Source organism: Hemicordylus capensis, chromosome 1, assembly GCF_027244095.1.
Source record: "Hemicordylus capensis ecotype Gifberg chromosome 1, rHemCap1.1.pri, whole genome shotgun sequence".
In the NCBI taxonomy this organism is placed as follows: Eukaryota; Metazoa; Chordata; class Lepidosauria; order Squamata; family Cordylidae; genus Hemicordylus; species Hemicordylus capensis.
In genome coordinates, this window is record NC_069657.1 from 38,311,049 (window position 1) to 38,334,511 (window position 23,463).

Here is a 23,463-nt window from a genome sequence, read left to right on the forward strand (position 1 = left end):
TGCTGCCCGATATAGGTGTTTTCCATAGTCTGGGAAACATACCAGCAGGGATTTGAACTGGCAACCTCTGGCTTACTAGTCAAGCCATTTTCCCGCTGTACCATTAGATGGCCATGATGAAGAAGACAATGATGCTATTCTTACAAGGGAGCCTAGCCCAATTCCTCCTGGTCGTGTGCTGCCACGGGAGCCATGTGGCTCCTGCCAGCAAACCCCACAAAACACCCCTCCCCTTAAATGAAGTTAGCGGAGCGAGCGCTCCACTAACCCCATTTAGTTGAACGTGTGCCACCGTGGCACACAAGCAGACCCCTGGCCGGGAGGCTACAACAAGCCCCTCACCTCAGGGGTCTCCCTGGGAGGCCCTGCACACTCGCGTGGGGCACCCTGGGACTTCCAGGGGCCAAGTGACCCCCAGTGCCTGCAGCCCCTGCTGGCTCCGTGATGGAGCCGGTAATCATGTGGGTGGCCAATAAAGCCGCCCAGGGCTAAGAGCCTGCCCGTTCCCTGTGCAGAAGCCCTCATGGTGCTTCACACTAATTGTGTGAAATGCCTTATACTCGTAACTATCCTGGGCCTAAGCTTTTTAAGGCTTTATAGGCTATTACCAGCACCATGCATTTTGCCCAGCTACTTATTGGTAGCCAGTGTAGTTATATATTTTTATATAAATAAGAACAATACTAATACAAAAGTGGCAATTGTAACAGCAAACAGAAAAGCAAAATTTCTTAAAATATAATGAGCCTGGTCTCACGATCAGTGAGACCCAGTTTCTGCAGCAGAGCGGGGAAAGCGGGCTATGCCCGCTCTCCCCGCTCACGATCAGGGAGAGAGCCCTGGGTGGCCGGAACGGCCACCCACATGATTGCTGGCTCTATGACGGAGCCGGTGGGGGCTGGGGAGTTCGGGAGCCATGTGGCCCCGGGAAGCTGCAGTATGCCCTGCGCAAGTATGCAGGGCATACTGGGGAGACCCCCGGAGCCGGGAGGCGGCTTTTCGCCTCCCCTCCGGGGGGGGGGGTCTACTCGTGAGTAGCTGTGGCGCGGAGCCATGCTGCAGCTACTCATGATCGGGGAAGCCCAGGTTTGCGGAGCACTAACTCTGCAATCCCAGGCTTAGGGGAGGGCTACAAAAGCGGGCTAGCCGCTTGTAAGCCACTGGGCTCGCCTGCAAGCCCGGTGGTTTACACAAGCAGCAAAAATCGGGTTAGGCTCTCCTATCCCGATTTTTGCTGCTCATGAGATTAGCCCCAATGGCTCATATACTGAGGTCATTCACACAGTCAAAAACTGTGTTCTACTCAGGTTTGGGAGCTGTGTGTACTCCCAATTTCCAGTTGCGTGGAAGCAAGGTAAGAGGAAAACCTGGGTAGAAGTGATTGTGTGGAAACAAGGTAGGAGGAAAACCTGGGTAGCTTTTCCTCCTGCCTTGCTTCCACACAATCATCTCTACCCAGGTTTTCCTCTTACCTTGCTTCCACACAACCAAAAATTGGGAGCAACACACAGCTCCCAAACCCAGGTAGAACATAGTTTTTGACTGTGTGAATGACCTCATTGTGTAGCAAGGCTCTGATCACACCAAGCCCTGCTTATCCTGAGCAAAGTGGCTGTATCATGTGCTCTTACACCATGCTCTGGGACCCAACACTCTAGCACAGAGTTCCCAACCTTGGGTTCTCCAGATATTGTTGGACTACAGCTCTCATCATCTCCAGCCACATTGGCCAACAACATTTGGGGACCAAATGACCATCTGGGAGCCCCTGTGCTAGCATATTGTATAGGAGGAACACCCTTCTATGAGCTGAAGACACCTCTCGTGTGCAGAAGGGCAACTTTATTTTATGAGATTGGTTCCCTGGGTTATTATTGTTTTAGCTAAGATTGGCTTCTAAAGCAGCTTTCAACAATTAAAGTCCATGACAAAGAGACAAAGTTAAGTGCGCTTCTGACAGCATCTTCTAGTCCTTGGTGGCTGATGGCAAAGTTCAGGATCCAGGCTGTTCCCTCCAGAGGAGGGGAGAAGCAGCTGCAGGTGGACTCAAGGGCTGGCTGATAGGAGACATTCCAACCCATGGAAGCAGCCCTTCCATTGGATCCAACCCTGCAAAAAGGAGGACAATAAGGCTCCACTCCTTGCCTTGTTCCTTGGTCAAGGGCCAAGCTGGGGCCTCTGCTGTGGCAGGTTTCTGGATGCTGGTAGGAGTCTCAGGAGGGCATCAGACCTTGGACAATGTCAAAGGAAGTGCAGTGAGTAAAGGGTTCAGGACCTCAGGGCGCTCCAAGAAGGAGGGAGAGAGAGAGCTGGGTACAATAGGGTACTTTGGATGTTGCTCCAGTGGATGACTGCAAACACACACACACACACACACACACACACACACACACACACACACACACACACAGCCTCTGTAGAGTAGCTTGGTCCCACCCATTCCCTGGAAAAGTCTCTATTGTTTAAAGGGACCCTGCCTGTTTTGTAAGCATTGGCTCTGGCAGCACTGGAGGACCTCTACCTCTACTTGGACAGGCAGGTCCTGAAGGGATGCTTCCAAGTCAGAGGATGAAGGCAGGGCCATCTCCTTGGATTGTGGTGAAGGCAGTGGATCTGGTTTCCCTGGTGTAAGGAGTTCCAGTGGCATGGGGTTGCCCGGGGTCTGGTCATAGGGTCTTCCTACCTTGTCTCATCCTTGAAACCATCCACCTTATCTTCTGGTTGCGGGGGTGGGTCCTGGTTCCAGGATCATGACACCACCCTTATTATTTATTTATTTATATTTATTTATTTTTACATTTATATCCCGCTCTTCCTCCAAGGAGCCCAGAGTTTCTCCTCACAACAGCCCTGTGAAGTAGGTTAGGCTGAGAGAGAAGTGACTGGCCCAGAGTCACCCAGCCAGTATCATGACTGAATGGGGATTTGAACTTGGGTCTCCCCGGTCCTAGTCCAGCACTCTAACCACTACACCACGCTGGCTCCATTTGTCATGTGTAACTTTGGCAATGCTCTGCATTCAGGCCTGTGGGCATTTTGATTATTCTGGAACATTGATGGTCCTCTTTTGTGAATTTTTAGACACAGTAATGATTTGCAGTTGTGTCTCAGTTTGGCTCATGGGGGAACCACACTTGAACACCTTGCAGAAATCTGCTCTTCCGGTTTCACTCACGAAGCAATAGAGGATTGGGTCAGCAATGCAATTTACACTCGTTAATGCAGCTGTAATCCGATAGGGCTTAAACATGGTTTGAGCAAAGCAGGAGTCATGCTCAAAGATACTGCGGATAAGCAGAACAATATGGTAGGGAGTGAAGCACACAAAAAAGGTGACGATGATGCCCAACAGTAAGTGGTTGATTTTCTTCTTGTCAGTGTCCTCAGTGGCTTGATTATGTTTGACAGCTTGGTAGATTTTTAGGTAGCAGAAAACCATGGTAGCCAAAGGAACTGCATAACCCCAAAAGATCCGATATAAGTTAAACTTGGCTTGCCAGTCTTGCAGAGGGTACATTTCAAAACAAAAAGTATGGTTAGCATGGTTAGGGTTACTTGATTTTTCGTTAAATGTTTCCGTTTGCTGTATAAGCTGGCAGTTCAAGGTGATTTCAAAGGCCCAAACTAGGAGAGAAACAAGCAAGGCACACTTTCTGGTCCGCAAGCAATGGAACCTCAGGGGGTGACCCACAGCTAAGTATCTATCGATGGAAATGCAAGTGAGGAATCCTGAGCTAGTGTAATAATTCAGGTGTTCGAAGAAAGCAGAAAACTTGCAAAGGCCAGGGGAAAGGGTCCAGTTGTCATTATTCCAATAATAATGAATCCATAGAGGCAAGGTCAATGTGAAGAGCAGGTCAGCTAAAGATAAACTGAAAAGATAAATTCCCAACTCATTCCTTTTCTTGATCTGGCAGCAGGCTATGTAAAGGGCCGCAGAGTTGGCAGGTATACTGATAGTAAACACAAGGCTGTAGAGAACAGGAAACAGATTTCTGTCTAATTGGTGGTCTATGGTACAGTTAGTATTGTTCATTGCTGAACAGACTATCTTCCTGTTTATAATCAGCAGACTCCAGGTGAAAAGAGCTACAGAACAACAGATTATACATTCTTATTGGCCATCATCTGGCTGGGATACTGAAGAGCAGATAATGAGCACTTATTATTCACTTATTACTATTATTCTTCATCTTCTGATCACCATCCTTCATTAAAGTAAGATATATACTGTTCAGTAGTTTCTCTCTCTTCTGCTGCAAGGGAAAAAGAAAAGTCCAACTTAGGTGGTTTATTTAGGTGCTTTGATAAAGAGAGATGTTACAGGAAATCAGAGCAAACTCAATAAGAAAATGATGGGGGAGGGATTATAAACTACCACTGTCAATTGGTGACTTAAATTCTGTTATCTCTCTGATGTATAATTTGTAAAGGGAAGAAAAAAACCTAACTAGGAAAGACTAGCTGCAGGGATTCAGGAAAGTGTTTGGCTAAGAACAATCTCCTAGGGACAAAACAATATTGTCTGTTTTCATTTGGTCTCAGACATCTTTGCATCTCTCAAGACTGCATGTATGAGGAACCACAGAAGGAAGTGGAAAGGGTGTGTGTGTGTGGAGGGGTGGGGGAGAGGGAAGTATAGGTGATTTTGAAAGAGATCAGACTATTTAGTGCCCCCTTAAAGGAACCAGCTTTATTAACACATCCAAGAAGCACAAACCTCTAAATCCCCTACTGACTGGGCAAGAAGCATCTTTTAAAAGTGGCGGCTCTGTGATACTTAGCAGGGGGAGAGCAGCAGTCCATATTCAGCCCAACCTGGCTTCCGTCTCAGTGACTGTTGCTAGCATTTCCATTGTGTGTGTGTTTTAGATTGTGGGATCTTTTCATCTGGGAACAATTTATTTCATATCTTTTGCTATGCAAACCACTTTGAGAATGGTTTTGTTGAAAAGCAGAATATACATATTTTAACAACCACCCCCACCACTCTATCGCTGGTTGTTTTAAACAACTTTTGAAAAAACACTTGTTTAATCAGGTTTTTAGTTTATGATGTTTTGAAGTTTTATTTATGGTAATTATAATCTGTTTTATGTGATTTTTAGGTTTTTGTTGTTGTTTATTTAAACTGTAAACAACCCTGAGATTTTATATAGGGCGCTATATAAATGTGTTAAACAAACAAACAAACAAACAATAAGCAATTAAACAAAACACATCTGAAAAGCCCTATTCAGATATTATATTTCATGATTGTATACAGCTGAATGTACACTCATAAATTTTTTGGTGTGAGTGACGGAACCTGTGTTCATTTTAAAAGTGAATCTGCATACAGGTCCCCTGAAATGCAGGAAATGTATTGCTGTACATGTGTGTTCAACAAAACGGTGTGAATAACTGTACCTTTCCACAGATCTGTACCTGTGTACACTGTTCACTCATTGTACGAGCATTGAACACAACATGTGAATAGGGCTATTGCCTAAATTCTTCAGCGGGACAGGTCACCAGTGACTGATAATATATAGAACTTTAACCAAGCAGTAAGTGGAAACTGCAGTGCCACTTTTGATTAGACTGTCTATAATAGCCATGCTGGGGAAACTTTACTGTTCACAGACTCCTCAGATGTAGAATTCTTGCTGTTGGAGGGATAAATGCACTCCTCTGCCCATGGATGATCTGAAGTTGTATGGAAAGTCCTAGTCAGAAATCGAATCACTGCTAAACACTGTCCGTATATACAGTAGCGATATAGCAATGGAGTTTGGACTAGACAAGTGTGATGCATTAATAATGAACAGAGGAAAAATAAGAAAAACAGAAGGAATAGAACTGCCCAATGGAAGCAAGATCAAGAACCTGGAAGAGAAAGAACATTACAAATACTTGGGCATTCTCCAGGCTGATCACATTGCACACAGTGAAGTTAAAAGAAAAATGGGAAGTGAATACATCAGGAGAGTTAGAAAAATCCTAAAGTCCAAATTCAATGGCGGGAACATCATACAAGCCATAACCACCTGGGCTATACCTGTTATCAGATACACTGCAGGAATAATAGACTGGACCCAGGCAGAGCTAGAGACGCTAGATTGTAAGACCAGGAAAATCATGACCATCAATCATGCTCTGCACCCCCGCAGTGATGTAGATAGGCTCTACCTCCCTCACAGCTCAGGTGGAAGAGGAATGCTGCAAGTCCATCAAACAGTAGAGGAGGAGAAAAGAGGCCTTGAGGAATATATAAGGGACAGTGAAGAAGATGCACTTAAAACGGTCAATAATGTGAAACTATTCAACACCAATGAAACAAAGCAGGCCTACAAGAAAGAACAAGCCAAGAACCAAGCAGAAAAATGGAAAAATAAGCCCCTGCATGGTCAATATTTGCACAATATAAGTGGGAAATCAGACATCACCAAGACCTGGCAATGGCTTAAGAATGGCAACTTGAAGAAAGAAACAGAGGGTTTAATACTGGCTGCACAAGAACACGCACTAAGAACAAATGCAATAAGAGCAAAAGTAGAAAAGTCAACAACAAACAGCAGGTGCCGCCTTTGTAAAGAAGCAGATGAAACAGTGGACCACCTAATCAGCTGTTGTAAAAAGATCGCACAGACAGACTACAAACAAAGGCATGACAAGGTAGCAGGGATGATACACTGGAACATCTGCAAAAAATACAAGCTACCTGTAGCCAAAAATTGGTGGGACCATAAAATTGAAAACATTGTAGAAAATGAAGATGCAAAAATATTATGGGACTTCCGACTACAAACAGACAAACATCTGCTACACAATACACCAGATATAACTGTAGTTGAGAAGAAAGAAAAACAAGTCAAAATAATCGACATAGCAATACCAGGGGATAGCAGAACAGAAGAAAAATAAACAGAAAAAAAATAACAAAATACAAAGATCTACAAATTGAAATTAAAAGGCTGTGGCAAAAAAAGACCAAAATAATCCCAGTGGTAATTGGCGCCCTAGGTGCAATTCCAAAACAACTTGAAGAGCACCTCAACACCATAGGGGCCACAGAAATCACCACCAGCCAATTACAAAAAGCAACTTTACTGGGAACAGCCTATATTCTGCGACGATATCTATAATAACAGCAACAACATTGATAATAAAATTCAGCCATCCCAGGTTCTTGGGAAGGACTCCATGTCTGGATAAAACAAACCAGTCAATAACACTTGTCTGACTGTGTAAACAAGAAATAATAATAATAAATAATTATTATTATCAAATCAACAAGTGTCTAAATCAGAGGCCCAAGCCAAAGGGCCCTCCTGCCTGTGCCCCACTCCATTGACCTTGCACATTCCGAAATAAATGCAGTAGCTGAGGTAAAATGGCAGTTTCCAAGCCACTCAATATAGAGGGTTTGTGCTTGGAAAACAATGCTTTTGTTTTAAGCAAGAAAAACACTGTAATGTTTTAACAGTCACCTCATTTCTTTGTAATAACTTAGAAAGAATTGGAAAAGTACCAAAATGCTCTTGTCTGGCAGCAGCTTTCAAAAAATGGCAACCGATATGGGGAATGCCTCATACATTTTCCTGTCATCAGTCTGTTACTAAAACCCCAAAAGATAGCATCAGGAAGTCTCTGACTTATTTATGTATTTTAGTGTCTGATGCTATCCGAATGATACGGAAAGGGGTCGTGAGGGTGGCAGAACTACTGGGGAAAGTAGTGTATGTTAAACATGGAGCAAAATGGTGGCAAAAGCCCCCCAAAGGGATAAGAACAGTTGTGTGATAAGGGTGAGGTAACAGAGGCGCCTGACCTGTGGGCATCCCAGACGAGGGCACACAATGGGCACTAAAGATTATGTAATATTTTATTTTCTTTGTGGAATAATTAAGCATGTTATAAACAGAGATGGGAGAATCCATCCTTTGCTCAAATCGGAGCTGGGGTTGGCATCTGAGAATACTTGGAAAAAAGATAGATTGCGAGTTCCAAATTGGCTCATTGTATTTTTAGCTTGCAGTGCCTACTGGGAATTGTAGTGGGGGCAGGGGAAGCCTGTGTGTTGCTTAGGCAACCGTGGGTCATGTCTTTTCCTTCTGTTTATGTAGTGCATGATGACACCATGCCCTGTCCCTGGCTGCTGCTCCATGTTTGCAAACATGGAACAGATGGAACGAGATGATGCAGCAGCTCCTGTGGCAGCGGGGGCTTGGTATTGCTGACAGTCGTGCCCCCAAACAGAGGGTGGCTTCTGCCCAAGACAGCTGTGGCATTGCTGCACATTGCATGTAGTCTCAGAGTTTTGACTCGGGTGATCCATTTGGTTGGAAATGTCTGAGAAGCTCACATACACCCTAAGACAGGGCATACGTACGGCTTGTCTTAGGGTGTATGTGAGCTTTTCGGACATTTCCAGCCAAATGGATCACCCGAGTCAAAACTCTGAGACTACATGCAATGTGCAGCAATGCCACAGCTGTCTTGATGAGCACCTAGTCTGAGGACTGCAGGCCATGTCAGAGTCCTGACTTAAATTATAAGCACAAGACAATGTTCAGGGGCAAGGGAACTCCCTTCAAAGCACAGTAACGTATTGCAGATTGGGCAAACTGGACCCATTCTTTTCCAACTTGTGTGGTGTCACTGATTTTAAGAACATAAGAAAAGCCCTGCTGAACTGGACCAAAGATCCATCTAGCTCACATTCTTTTTCCATTGACCAGTGGTTGGCCAGTGACTTATAAGCAGCTCTCCTCTGCAGTTTGTCCCCAGCATCTGATATTTGAAAATATATTGCCCTTCAGCATGGAGAATCTATCTATCTATCTATCTATCTATCTATCTATCTATCTATCTATCTATCTATCTATCTAATGTGTATCCCTAGGCAGTGTACATGATTTAAAATACAAGTATGATAAAATGATTAAAACGACTGTACAAAATAAAACAAGCTGTTTAAAAATAAATTACCTAAAAGCCTGAGAAAACAGATATGCCTTAAGGGTCTTTTTAGAAATTTATCTACCGCCCCATACAAAAAAGTCTCTTTTTAAAAGCAGCCAGAGATGGAGAACTCTTATTTTGACAGGGAATGTGTTCCAGAGCCATGGGGCAGCCACAGAGAAGGCCCGGTCCTGAGTAGCCACCAAACAAGCCAGTGGCAACCATAACTGGACCTCCCCAGATTATCTTAATCGGTGGGATTTAGCCTATTTAGTGCTGGTGGCTTATTGACCATGAGATGGCCAATTAAAAGTCAGGTACCTTTTTACTCAGAGGCTTAAGCCCTGTTCCGACATTTTGTTGTACATGTGTACAGATGTCAGCAAACAACTCACAGAGCGTATACCTGATCTGAGCAAAAACTGTATAGAATGAGGAGTATCAGGAATGCAGTCTACAAACATATCTAGTCGGGCTGTTCTCACAACCAGGGTGGGAGGAGACCCCAGCCATGGTAGGAGAGCTGTGGCAAAGTCAGGAGTGTGACAGTTTGTGTTTTGAATTTGTTGTTACAGGTGTTCTGAATATGTGTTTAATGGTTATTTTATACAATCGAGTATAACCATTTTTTTGTAAGTCAGTGCAAGAGGATGATTGGCAGCAGAACTAGAGAGACCCCTGGAGGAGGGACCAGGAAACCCTTCCTCTGGAATGCAGGGCGAGAATTAGAGAGTTTCTAAACAAGGAGGATTAGCTGGTGTGAAAGGTCAGGACCTGTCCAGGGGAGAACCCCAACAGACCTCAAGAGGGAGGCTGAGTATAACAAGCTAGATACCTGAACCCCAGTGTGGAGAAAGTCCGTCAACACCTATGTAAGATGTGCTATCTTCTTGCCACCACTGTTGGTTTGTTTGTTTGTTTGATTGTCGCATTTATATAATGGGCAGTTTACAATCCAAACAACCACCAAAAGCTAAACATCATATACACCAGGGTTTCTTAACCATGGGCCCCCAGATGTTGTTGGACTACAACTCCCATCATCCTCAGCCACAAAGGCCATGTCTGGGGACGATGGGAGTTGTAGTCCAACAACATCTGGGGGCCCAAGGTTAAGAAACCCTGAAATACACAGATTAAGATTACCATAAATAAAACTTTAAAACATCATAAACTAAAAGCCTGATAAAAGACATGTGCTTCAAAAGTCATTTAAAAATGACCAGATATGGGGAGATTCTGATTTCATTTGGGAGTGTGTCCCAGAGCCTCGGGGCAACCCTAGAGAAGGTCTGGTTTTGGGTCTCCACCAAGTGAGCCAGTGGCAACCACAACTGGACCTGCCCCGATGATCTTAATAGGAGGCAGGGCTCATGAAGAAGAAGGCACTAGCTTAGATACCAGGGGCCCAAGCCATTCAGGGCTTTGTAGGTAATAACCAGCACTTTGTATTTTGCCTGGAAACTAATTGGCAGTCAGTACAGTTCTTTTAAAATAGGAATAATGTGGTCCCTACAGGTGGCCCTGGAGACTACTCTGGCTGCTGCATTCTGCACCAGTTGCAGTTTCTGAACTATGTACAAAGGCAGCCCAACCTAGAGTGCATTGCAGTAGTCAAGCCTGGATGTTACCATCCTATGCACCACTGTTTTAAGGTAGTTTGTCTCAAGAAATGGATGTAGCTGGCGTATGAGCTGAAGCTGACAAAAGCACTCCTGGCCATTACCTCAGCCTGAGATATCAGAGAGAGGTTTTGGTCCAGAAGTACTCCCAAGCAGGGGCATAGCAAGGTTGTAGTGGGCCCAGAGACAAGATTTTAAAATGGGGCCCCTCCATGAAGCTCAGCTCATGAAGTAAAGAAATCTTAAATGAGGCTGAATAGTGGTAACAAAAAGCATAATAAAATTTATGTCCTAAATTGTTTTTTAAAAGGTTTTGTAAATTGTGGACGATGCAAGTCATTTAATGGTACTAGAGAAAGACATGCTGTTCTGGTAGTTCCAAGTCTTAACACCCACATCAATTTCGGAGGATGAATACAACTGAAAGAAGCCTGGGCGGGTGTTCAGCTGGGGGAGTCAGTCATGTGACTTGCCTCTGGGGGGGGCCCCAAAGCAGTGGGCCCCCAGACAACTGTCTCCCCTTGCCCTATTTTAGTTACGCCCCTGCTCCCAAGCTGTGTACCCAATCTTTCAAGTGGAGTGTAAGCCCATCCAGAACAGGCAGAGCTAAACCATTTTCTAAGTTCTGGCCTCCCACAAGTACCTCCATCTTGTTTGGATTCAACTTCAGTTTGTTCTCCCTCATCCAGCCCATTACCAATTTCAAGGAAGCTTTTAGAGGTTGTCATCTCCTGACAAAGTTGATATGGAGAAATAGATCGGAGTGTCATTAGCATATTGATAGCACCTTGGACCAAAACTCTTGATGATCTCTCCCAGCCGTTTCATTCCAATCTTTATTATGGTCATAGACCAGAGTACAAAAACACAAAAAAGAACAAACACACAAAAACATATAAACAAATATATCAAGATCAAACATTTAAAAACCTGAACGGATTTTACAAATTATATAACAGTACCTGGCCACTCTATTAATAACATTCTCATCAGGATTGGCTAATAAAAACTTCAAATAAAAATCATCGGGATGCTCCATAAAATCAGTCAGCAAAGGGGAGATTAATCCTAAACGGGCATCCTTATAAAAATCACAATATAAAATAGAATGCGCGCTGGTCTCCAATTGGCCTGTTCCGCAGGGACATACTGTAGGTGGGCAGAAAAAGGAGTGCCTTTAAATCTATCCTCCAAAACAGCGGAGGGACGTACATCCAAACGTGCTAAAGTCAAAGCGTGTCTAAATTTGGGAACGATAACAAGACGGAAATAACTTGCAGGGTTAGAACTAATTGTTTGCTCACCCAAATGAACATTCTTGGGCAAAAGTAACTTTCTCCTGAAGATCTATATCTATAATTCGTTGCTTGATTTCTTTCCTGGCCTGGTCATAACCCATTTTAAGGATTTCCTCTGTAGAGAACCCATAATGTGCTAATTTGCCACTGATCAGGGTGGACCACTTAAACCTGAAGGAATCAGTTTTTATAAGAGAGGCCAAGCCCACACAGGAAAACTCAAATTTTAACCAAAATAAGATGATGGTTCTCCAGTAACAGGTTACCATTCTAATCAAGCCCACCTCTCTTCTCAACATGACAGTAGGAACACAGCGAGGGACCGATAATATTGATCTTAGAAATTTAGATATCAGAGCTTCTAAAGACGAGAAATTTCTAACTGGTCCTAACTGAGCACCATACAACAATTGGGGATGGACTTTGGTGACAAATAATTTAATGGCTGTGGGGCTATAAGAAGCTCCCCTTGAATAATAAAAAGAAGTAATAAGATTAGTAGTACGCTGAGCCGTCATCAGAGTAGAATTGAGGTGGGGGCTACGTGAGCCCAGCCATTTCATATAGATGCTAAAAAGCAATGATTTTTAGCAAAGCCCTGTGGGACTCCATACAGTAGCTCTCATGCTTAACTGCTATTCTCAGATTTTTTAACACTCAGTGATCAGATCAATAATTCCAAAACCACATCATGCCCAAGAGAATAAAAAGTTGTTTCCTAGATTCAAATTTACTATGATTCAAATTTCCAAATATGGTAATTATTAAATAAAATGAATAATGTCGGAAGTTGAAATCCTACAGATTTGGAACTGTTCTTTTACTTCCCTTCTGCAAGCACTTTAATTAAAAATTCTATTACATATATTTAATTTCTTGAACTTTGTATAATTGTAATCTGTGCAAAATTTATTATTATTTATTTAAAATATTTATACCCCGCCCCTTTAGTGCACTACCACTCGGGGCAGCTCACAACAATAAGATAGACACAAGATACAATAAAAGTAAAAAATTAAGCAAAAAAAAAGTTGTCAGATTGAAAACCACAATCATTATTAGGTTCAATTTAAAGGTTATTTTAAAAGCTAAAAACTGAAAATTATAAAAAGCTAAAGAACCTACCAGATATAACAAAAATTGAGCATTAAAAAGCCTCCTTAAAAAGGTGTGTTTTAAGATGTTTTTTAAAAACACTGAGGGAGGGACCATGGCGAAGCTCTTCAGGGAGGGCGTTCTGAAGCCGAGAGGCCACAACCAAAAAGGCCCTGTCTCTAGTCCCCGCCAACCGGATCTCTGTTAGTGGCGGGGTCATGAGCAGGGCCTGAGATGAAGAGTGGAGGGCCCTGGCAGATTCATACGGGTGAATGTGGTCTGACAGGTACCCTGGCCCCAAGCCATGTACGGCTTTAAAGATCAGAATGACTTTGCCTGGTTAACAATGGGCATCACCTACTAGTTTAAAATATTTGTATCCCACCCTCCTGTGCAATACTGCACATTAAGACAATAATGTGCAGCATTATTGCAGAGGCACATTAAGACAATAAAACTAACAAAACACTATAAAATTAATAAATTTTAGTTTAAAGCAAGACCCAATTAAAATTTTCAAATTAAAAACCCACTAGAAACTAAAAAAGAATAAAAACTAAAAAGTCTCTCTAAAAAGATGGGTTTCTAAGGGGTTCTTAAAAACCTGGAGGGAGGGCGCATGAAAAAATGTGTCCAGGTTGGCATTCCACAGCTGAGGGGCCACTACTGAAAAGTCCCTGCCTCTGGTCACCACTAACTAGATCTCAGTCTATGGCGGATCTATGAGCAAGTCCTGAGATGTGGAGTGGGAGGCCCTGGCAGGTTCATATGGGGTGATGTAGTGGTCTGACATGTGCCCCTGTACCTGCACACCCTATACACAGATTGTATGTGTGTTGAACATAACATGAACATAACATGTGTTGAACATATGTTCAACATGTGTGTTGAACATAACGTGTGCTCCCAGTTTTTCAGTTTTTCAGTTTAGTGCGTGCAGTAGGCCAGGGAGAGTGACATAATTCCACTTCCTCATTAGCTTTGAGCCTGCAGCCCCCAGTAGTAAGGAACAATTAACCACTGAACATAGATGACAGGAAAGAAGAAAATTGGAGCTATGCAATTTTATAATTACAGAAGTTAAGAAGAGCACTGTACCTTGCAACTCTCTTTTAGTTTAGGGGCTCCTGTTTGCTTGTTTGTGTGTTTGTTTTTCATCACATGTTATGCTTTTTATATTACTTTCATGCCATTTCCACCTTTAGGCAAATAGCCTCAGTTCTAATTATCCCTCTCTGTGCCAAATGTTTACCTTCACACCTATTATTTTTGGTGTCTTCCAATGCCTTGATCCTCACTAGAAATAGTGACTCTTGAGCTGAGGTGTGAGCACATGTGGTGTGTGTGTGATCATTGGTGGTGAAGTGTGGGATTGTGGCAACAAGTCCTGCCCCAACTGACATGTGTTCCTTTGAAGGTCAGGACAGAACCTATATATGAACAAATATATGTATTTAGTGCTCTCTCATATTATTATGAGCCCTGAAAAAAAGAAAAAAGAAAAAACCAAGATTCAGAGCCTAGATATGTACAACTATGAGGCCATTCACACAATCAAAAACTGTGTTCTACCTGGGTTTGGGAGCTGTGTGTGCTCCCAGTTTTTCAGTTGTGTGGAAGGAAGGTAGGGGGAAAACCTGGGTAGTTTTTCCGCTACCTTGCTTCTACACAATCATCTCTACTCGGGTTTTCATCTTACCTTGCTTCCACACAAACAGAAATTGGGAACACACACAGCTCCCAAACCTGGGTAGAACACAGTTTTTGATGGTATGAATGATCTCTTTATATATGTAGTGCTCTCATATGATTACAAGCCCCAGAAAAGAAAAGAAAAGAAAAGAGAAAAGAAAAAGAAAAAGAAAAAGGCCAAGATTCCTGATTTCTTGGGGAGAGCCCTATAGTTGTACACTGTAATTTATTGTGGGGGGTGGGGTGATGGGAGTTGTAGTCCAAAAACTGCTGGAGAGCATCAAGTTGGCTACACCTGCACTAATGTTAAAGTTCACAGAGATCTGGTTGTACTTAATATAGAACAATCACAAGTCAAACAAGTTTTTTCCAAATGGCAACATTTTCTGTCTGAATCAGACTTCTCTCTGTGTAGAGGAGCTGGGTGGATGAATGTACTGACACTTGGTGTGTCCAGAGATGTACTTTCACATGTATGTGCATGCCTAAATTTCCTGGCAATCAGTTTCATGGGTTCTAGTGTTGTGAGGGAGGGAGAAAATATTATCTCTCTGCGCTCTCTCCACACCATGCATAATTTTATAGACCTCTATAATGTCTCCTCTTAGTCACTTTTTTCTAAATTAAAAAGCCCCAACTGTTGAAGCCTTGTCTCATATGGAAGGTGCTCTAGACCCCCAATTATCTTACTTGCCCTCTTCTGCATTTCCCCCCACTCTACAGTTCTATATCCTGTTCTATATCTTTTGAGATGTGTTGACCAAAACTGTACACAGTATTCCAAATGTGGCCACACCATAGATTTGCAAAAGGGCATTAGAACATTATTTTTAATCCAATTCCTATTGATTCCAAGCATGGAATTTGCCTTTTTCACAGCTGCCACACACTGAATCAGCACTTTCAATGAACTGTCCACCACAAACCCAAAATCCCTCTTCTGGTCAGTCACCGACAACCATCAGTGCATATGTAAAGTTAGGGTTTTTTTTTGTCCCAAATGTGCATCACTACACTTATGTACATTGAACTGCATTTACCATTTTGTTGCCCACTCACCCAGTTTGCAGCTTTTAAAAGTTTTCCATTTTACAACATAAGGTGTTGTGAAAAAAAAGACAAAGGCATCTGTTAGAATTGGTCTATTTTACTATCTCTCGAGGGGAGTTTCTTTCCGCACTGTTATCATTCTTTGAACATCACATGAACTCTGATTGTCATGTAAAAAGTTCTCTTTAGAGCCATATTATGGTATAAGATCCTCATCGCTCATTAAGAAAATCAGGAGAGGTCCATCTTTGAGTGCCACCAGTTCATCTAGTGGCAAGATCTGGACTTCTCAGTTGTTGCCCCTAGGTTGTGGAATGCGCTCCCCATGGATATAAGAAGTTTATTATCTTTGGAGACCTTCCAGAGAGCCATAAAAATCCATATTTTTAAGCTAGCTTTTAATAATATTTAACTGGTTTTACAATAAGTTTTATGTTAATATTTTAAGTGCTTATTTTATATTTTATGTTAGTATTTGAAACAGTTTGAATTTTTAATGTAAACTGCCCTGAACTAAAACAAACAAACAAAATATCGAGCGGTATAAATACAAGTGAGCCCCTGTCCGTTACTTTTTAAGCGCTGGCACTTACCTTCTTGTGATCCTGCTCTGCTGTTTCTCCTGCAGTCACTTCATGCTGAGAAGATCAGGTGCTCTGATCATAAACAATTCTCATACAGAAACAGGAAATTGCTACAGACTTTTACTCTGAAACCCCAATGCGGAAATAACTGCACAGATGCCTTGAGATGGAATATGGGGGTGAGGCAGAAACACTGCCATCCAACTAACTTTGATCTCACATCTTTTAATGTGAGTCCAGATTTCACAAAAATTGGGTATGAGCTGCACCTCAGGAGGGCAGATCTCCCTCAAGCATTTGAGGAGTCCCCCTTTCATTTAACTGAACTCCACTCTGCCAAAGCTAATAATCCATATCACCCCACAAAATGTCTTTCCCCCACCAAAAAATATTAAGTGAGGATAAGTGAGGATTAATTGAGAAATAGTACAGGCTGCAACTAGGTATTAAGGAAAAGAAAAATCTAGGCTCTGTGATGGAGGTATTGTCTGCCTCAAAAAGAACAGGTTTTTCTCTGTCTGTGTTGATTTTTAACTGCCTCTTGTCAGGCTTGACTTGGCAACAAGTGTACCTTCTCAACTTTTAAAATGCTCTAATTACATGTTTTTATTTTAGGTATCTGCTATACAAATCATATACTACCTTAAGTGGCACAGTGGGGAAATTTGCCGGTTTGAATCCCTGCTGGTACTATATCGGGCAGCAGCGATATAGGAAGATGCTGAAAGGCATCATCTCAGACTGTGTGGGAGGAGGCAATGGTAAACCCCTCCTGTATTCTACCAAAGAAAACCACAGGGCTCTGTGGGCACCAGGAGTTGAAATCGATTTGACGGCACACTTTATACAAATCATAGTGATACTTTCATGGTTTAATACATGCACATCATACATCAGTCCAACTTGTAAGGCATCTATTTATCAAAAGAAGTTATTGCACAACAGATGGGTAGATTAAATTAACCTATCCTCTTTGGCCATAATCCAGCACAGAATTAGGTACACTTAGGCTGCAATCCTATACACACTGGAATAGCAATAGCAATAGCACTTACATTTATATACCGCTTTATAGCCGGAGCTCTCTAAGCGGTTTACAATGATTTTAGCATATTGCCCCCAACATTCTGGGTACTCATTTTACCGACCTCGGAAGGATGGAAGGCTGAGTCAACCTTGAGCCCCTGGTCAGGATCGAACTTGTAACCTTCTGGTTACAGGGCGTCAGTTTTACCACTGCGCCACCAGGGGCTCATTGACATATGTTCACACTGCACAATGGTCTATATGGGTTTTAATGGAACATGAGTGCAGTTGTGTAAAAGTGCTCTTGTGCAATGTGAAAATTTGCACAAACACAGTTGTGCAATGGACAGCCATTTATGATGGTTGCTTATTGTGCAATTCTTCACCTTTCTATAAGAGTTTTCTAGCACAACTATGTGCACCAGGGGCAGAGCTATAATTGAGTGGATGGGTTCAAAGAACTTGGGGGGCCCCAGTTCCTGAGGGCCCTCCAGCTCCACCCCTACCTACTTTCTTCATTATGTCCCTCACTCCGAGGGGCCCCTGGGGAGAGGAGTGAACACGGGCCCTCTCTCCCCTCACTATGCCCCTGGTGTGCCCGCTCCATTAAAACACACACAGAATGTTGTGCAGTATGTCAGCTGCTTGTCTAAGAATAAAGGCAGCTTCATACATTATAACTTCATCCTGCTGTAGCTGTGTACAGTGTGGCAAAGGGAGAGCAAGTCTCACCTCCAGTGCACCACTCATGTATGCCCCCACTGCCCACGGTTACGACAGGGCTTGTCTGAAGAGGGCAGAGCCCTTCCCATGATGATGGGTGCTCCCATGACTGGATCCATCCAGTGCATACAGCAGGGCAAAATTATAACATCTGAAGAGGACTTAAGTCTCACTGGAAGTAATGTGACTGACTTCTGAGTAGACATGCATAAGCTGGTGTTGTAAATCTCACTGGAGTCAATAGGCTAGTCACACCTAACTTTGTGTGGGACTATGATTTTTTTCATGGGAATAAGAGTACAGCATCTTTAAAAAAATACTCTTAACAGTCATGCTAATGTGTCTTGTAGAAGTAGAAACTAGCACAATTTCACCTGACATTTCTGTGAATTTAGTGATAAATATATGTATATGAAAGCAGAAGTGGTTTTTTGTTGCTTAAGTCATTTCCAGACATCTGTTTCTCCCACTGATAAATCCTTGACCTTTTAAACATTCAGAATGGTTGAAATGTCAGACTGACTACAGGAAAATTGACTACATGAATGACCTTGCTTATTGGGCAAGATCAGGACTCCTGCTTATTGGGCAAAGAGTCAGCTTTCAAAGATGCCTTTTTGCTGTGCAGTCCTCAAGGACATATTCCTGAAGTCAAAAAGTCATTTTGGAGGGAGGAGAGAGCAGCGAAAATCACTCCCTCTCCCCGTGAAGTCCCCTCCCTGCTCGGCAACACAATGGGTGGAACCGCAATTCAGAATCTTCCACTGATGCAGCTCCTGTTATGCAATTCTGCACTGTCCAGAATGTCTGCTACTATTATTGTCATGAAAGTGTATATACCGCTTTTCAATTTTAAAAAGTTTTCAAAGCAGTTTACATAGGGGGAAAAAAAGAATGATAGCCCAGTTCCCAAAGGACTCTGGTCTAAAAAGAAGTATAAGGTAGAAACCAGCAACAACCACTGGAAATATGCTATGCTGGTTGAATAGACACAGTTGTTTTCCCAGTACTAAGTATAAGAGAGCCACCACTGTAAAAGATGCCCCTTTATCTGTTTAGCAGGAGCTATGGCCATTTAAGTGTCTTTTGTTTCCACTGCTCCCAGCATGCTGCAAAACAACAGAGTTTAAAGATAACCAGCAATAACACAGGTACACACACACAACCCCAAGAGTTCAATATACCTGACAACTACCCCTTTTCTCCTGGGACGCTTTTTATTTTGGTTCCCGGCCTCACAGGAAACCGCCCCCCCCACTGCCATAAAAACCCCATGTTGCTGCCAATTTTATATTCTAATCCCTACAGGGTCTGATTTCATGAGAGAGAGCACTGACTTTGCTTTAGAGCTATTTCTTCAGTTTATATTGTAGTCCCTACAGAAAAGAGTCTGGTTTCAGAGCACAGGCTATGCCTTCCAGAGCTGTTTCCCCAGTCCATATTATCACTATACCCACAGAACAGAGTCTGGTTCAAGAGTGCTGTTTCCCCCCAGTTCATATTATGATCCCTACAGAATAGGGTCATATTTCATTTGAGAGAGCACTGACTTTTTCTGTATCCCTACAACAGGGGAGATATTTTACTAAGGAGATTTATCCCCATTGCTTTGAAAACCACTCCAAGCTTACATTCAAGCCCCACAAACACCAATATGCCAAAGGAGAAATCAAAGCATTGTGAAACCACATTCATTTCCTCATATTCTTCAGATGGCCCCTAGGAAAGGGGATGCTTTCTGTTCAACATCTGCCTGTGGCTTCTTAGTATCCCACGGTGGGATTCAGGATGTAAAACAGCATTTAGTGACTTGGAAACACAGAACAAATGCAGAAAGTCAAAAGAGCTTAAAGCCCCCCTTAAAGCAAAAGAGCTTAAAGCCCTCCCAAGCACTGATGAGCACTTGGTCCAAGGGTTTTGACTGCAACATGATTTGCCATTTGCTGTGAATGACAGTTTCAGTAAACCGATAGGCGGAATGTTTCCAGACTGTGAAATAGCCCAGAGATGTGCATGTGGGCAGACAAAAGCCAGTCACCTTATTTACTGCACTGGAAAGGAGGGCATAAGTGCCATCCAAAGGCAGTGATAATCAAGCTCTGTGAATTAAAGAAATATTTTCCCCTGAGTACAGATGGCAATTCTGACAAGGATGACAAGTTCTCTCCGGTAGTTGTCACCTCTGAGGATTCAGAGGACTTAGTTAGGTCTTTCTTGATATGCCCACAGTAAACTATGCAGATGCTGGAAATATTGCAGCAGCCACTGAAAAATGTATCTCTACTTCAGGACTCAGTCTAAGAGAACTGCCCTACTTTTGTCTCAGACAATGGCTCTGTAATGACTGGAAGCACAGTGGAGTCCTGAGGCTTCTACAGAAGAAACGAACTGATGGAAAGATTTATGGTGTTGGCTGTCCATACCATTTAGCACAGCTACATGGGGCTCTTTCATTTGACCCACATGAATTTTTCATTGATATCTATTTTCATTTTGAAAAAAGTGCCAAAAGAAAAGAATTTCTCAGAGAAGACGTTTCATTTTGTGATGAAACAGTCATATAAGAACATTGATACTCATTGTGAAAGTTTCTCCTTGCTAGTGTAACGGAGATCACCAATTGTGAGTTATCCCCAGGGGCGGAGCCACCATTGGGCCAATGAGTTCAAAGAACCTGGGCCGGTGGCCAATCAGGGGCCGTGAGAGCGGCCCCAACACCCCCCCCCCGCGTCTGACGTCAGATGCGGGGGGGATTTTAGCTCCCATGCGGGGGCCGTGCGGCCCCTTCGGGAGCTAAACTAAGGCTGGTGCTGCGTTTGCAGCGCCAGCCAGGAGCGGCTTTTCCCTGCCAAGGCAGGGAAGAGCCGCTCCTGGTTGAGCGCTGCGAACGCAGCGCCAGCCTAAGTAGCTCCCGAAGGGGCCGTGTGGCCGCTTCAGGAGCTCAGACTGGCGCTGCCTTTGCAATGCAGCCCCAGGAGCGGCTCTCCCCTGCAGGGAAGAGCCACTCCTGGGCTGTGCTGCGAAGGCAGCACCAGCATTCGTTTAACTGCCGAAGGGGCCGCGCCGCCCCTTCAGCAGTTAAACTGCAAGCTTCGGGAGCCAGACCCCCCTCCAGTTGCAGTTGCCACCAGCTCGTTTGGTGACAGCCCCAAACCGGTGCTTTTCTGTGGTCACCCCAGGACATTGGAATGCACCCCCAAACAAAATTAGAGCCTCTTCATCTCTGGATGTTTTTAAGAAAAATCTGAAAACATACCTGTTTAATCAGGCTTTTAGTCTTAAGTTTTAAAATTTTTATCTAAATTATAAACTCTTTTAATTGATTTAATGTTTTAATTGTTGCTTATGTTTTAAAATTGTACATTGCCCAGAGATATGAATATGGTGTGATATTAAAAAATGCAAATAAATACATCAATAAATATGAATATGAATATAAATACAAATATAAATTGAATGCATGTAGAGCCGTCATTCAGAACAGCTGCAAATGCCCATTTCAGGCATTCCTGGCCAGCAGCATCTCCTCCTCCACATTAGCTGGAACGGCAGGGTCTGTATCCCAAACTCTATGCAAGCAGGAGAAAACTTAGTAGCATATAGAAAGGAGGACTGGGGTGTGTAGAGGTGCGTATAGCAACTATTTGTGTAGAGGAAAAACTAGATCCTGCAAGATCTAACTATGAACCAAATAAAAACAGGAAACAAAGACAACATTTTATCACTTAGGCTTTGTGATTCATCCTTTATACAAGGAACATACTAACAATTAACATAGCAAATTATCTAAGAACAATTTAGATAATTTAATCAGTTATCTAAAATCTACACACTAACCATCAATTACCTATTGATACTAATTCAGTGCATGACCTCAGGCAAACACATCTGCTAAGTCAGATCTGTACATTACTTAATGCCTTTGTCTAATTAATGCAAATTGCTTGTAGATCAAAGGAACAGCCTTCCTTCTGCCTACCTTACAATAATTGCAGCCTCAATCTTGACAAAGTTGTTGGAATTGAAACAGTGTTTAAACAGACAGCTCTTTAGACAGTTGTGGTACTCAAGTAGGGTCTGGGAACGGAGTCCAGGAGGGCCAAGGAGAAGAATCCATTGGTCAGGATGAAGAGCCTACAGATATGGGAGCAGAGACTGCCAGTAAAGGGGCACAGTCTTGTGTGAGCTGTGGGCACTATCCTCTAATCTTTCTACTAATTAGTTAGTCTTCAAGGGGACCAGTTGGGAGTGAACTTGGTAACCAGTGTGCACGTAACCGGCGCCTGCAGGCTTGAAGGTGGTGGTGGTGGGATATCTTTAAGGATGTGGGAGGGTGCTCTTACCCCTTCCACCACATTTCCCCTGCTGGCACTGCCTCTTAAAACGGTCCGGTGGGGTGGCAGTGTACCTCCTTGATGCCCTGGTGCCTCCTTGGACCGGAATTGACCGGAAGTGCCCAGAGTGAGCTGGGTAGGTGGCACCCATGGGGACCTACCCACCACCCAAATTTGGTGCCCCTAGGACCTTTATAAGTGGTCCAGATCAATCCAAATCCAAATCAAATTGAATCAAATCCAAACCAAATCTGGGGTGATTTGCAGGGGGGGGCAGATGTGGACACAAAACACATCAGGGGAGATTGGATTGGGGCACAAATCGAATTGAAAAAAATTATTTGTGCACATCCCTACTAACAACAGCCTCCAAGAAACGTCGTCTTTCCTCATTTTTAGTTGCCTCATTTTCATTGCAGGGGTCATCCAGTGAATCCAGTGATAGGCAAGACATTTACGATGGAGGAAAGGAAGGACCCTGTGTATCATTAATCTAAGGAACTCAGTGTGCAGAACATACACTTTGCATTCAGAAGGGTCTAGGTTCAATTTCTAGCTGCAAGGTTCTCTGGCAGCAGGGCTAGGGAGGGGTTTTGAGAGCTGCTGCCAGTCAGGGTAGGCAATACTGGGCTAGGTGGACCAAAGTCCTGACTCAGTGCAAGGCAGCTTCCTATGTGCAGGGAAAACTTATGGAATAGAGCCCCTGCTTTGCACACAGAAAGTGCCAGGTCCTTCAGCTCTCCATGGCTGGTGTCATCTTCAGCTGCCCCATGGCTCCTGCCTCCTCCTCTCTCAGTATCGGTGGAGGGCCAGCCAGTCTGAAATCCCATCTTGCGAGAGCATGGCTTCTGAGACTCTCTTTCTCGCTCTCCCTCTCCCCTCCTGTTGCTGTTCTTCTGTACAGACCCCAGCCCAGCATAAGCACCCCGCCCAATGCTGTGCCTCCCCTGCAGTTGCAGTAGTTGCAGTATGCTTAAACCAGCCTTGAGTTGAGGAACACGGAGGCTCAGACTATCCCTGACAGTGAGTGAATCTATGGCGGAGAATGCAAAACGTGTCCATAGCAGATCGCACTGAGAAACTGAGCAAGTCA

General features: G+C 43.4%; 1 protein-coding gene across 1 annotated transcript; it reads right to left on the reverse strand.

Annotated features, from left to right (window-relative positions):
• Positions 1 to 1,594: 1,594 nt before the first annotated feature.
• On the reverse strand, positions 1,595 to 4,213 carry GPR65 (G protein-coupled receptor 65). Its single transcript, XM_053285015.1, has one exon. It carries the CDS (start codon positions 4,034 to 4,036, stop codon positions 3,041 to 3,043), a length of 996 nt encoding a protein of 331 aa, XP_053140990.1. The 5' UTR covers positions 4,037 to 4,213; the 3' UTR covers positions 1,595 to 3,040.
• Positions 4,214 to 23,463: the final 19,250 nt, after the last annotated feature.

Excerpts from the sequence above, each read along its gene's own strand:
- GPR65 (XM_053285015.1), bottom strand. The coding sequence starts at position 4,036 with ATGAACAATACTAACTGTACCATAGACCACCAATTAGACAGAAATCTG.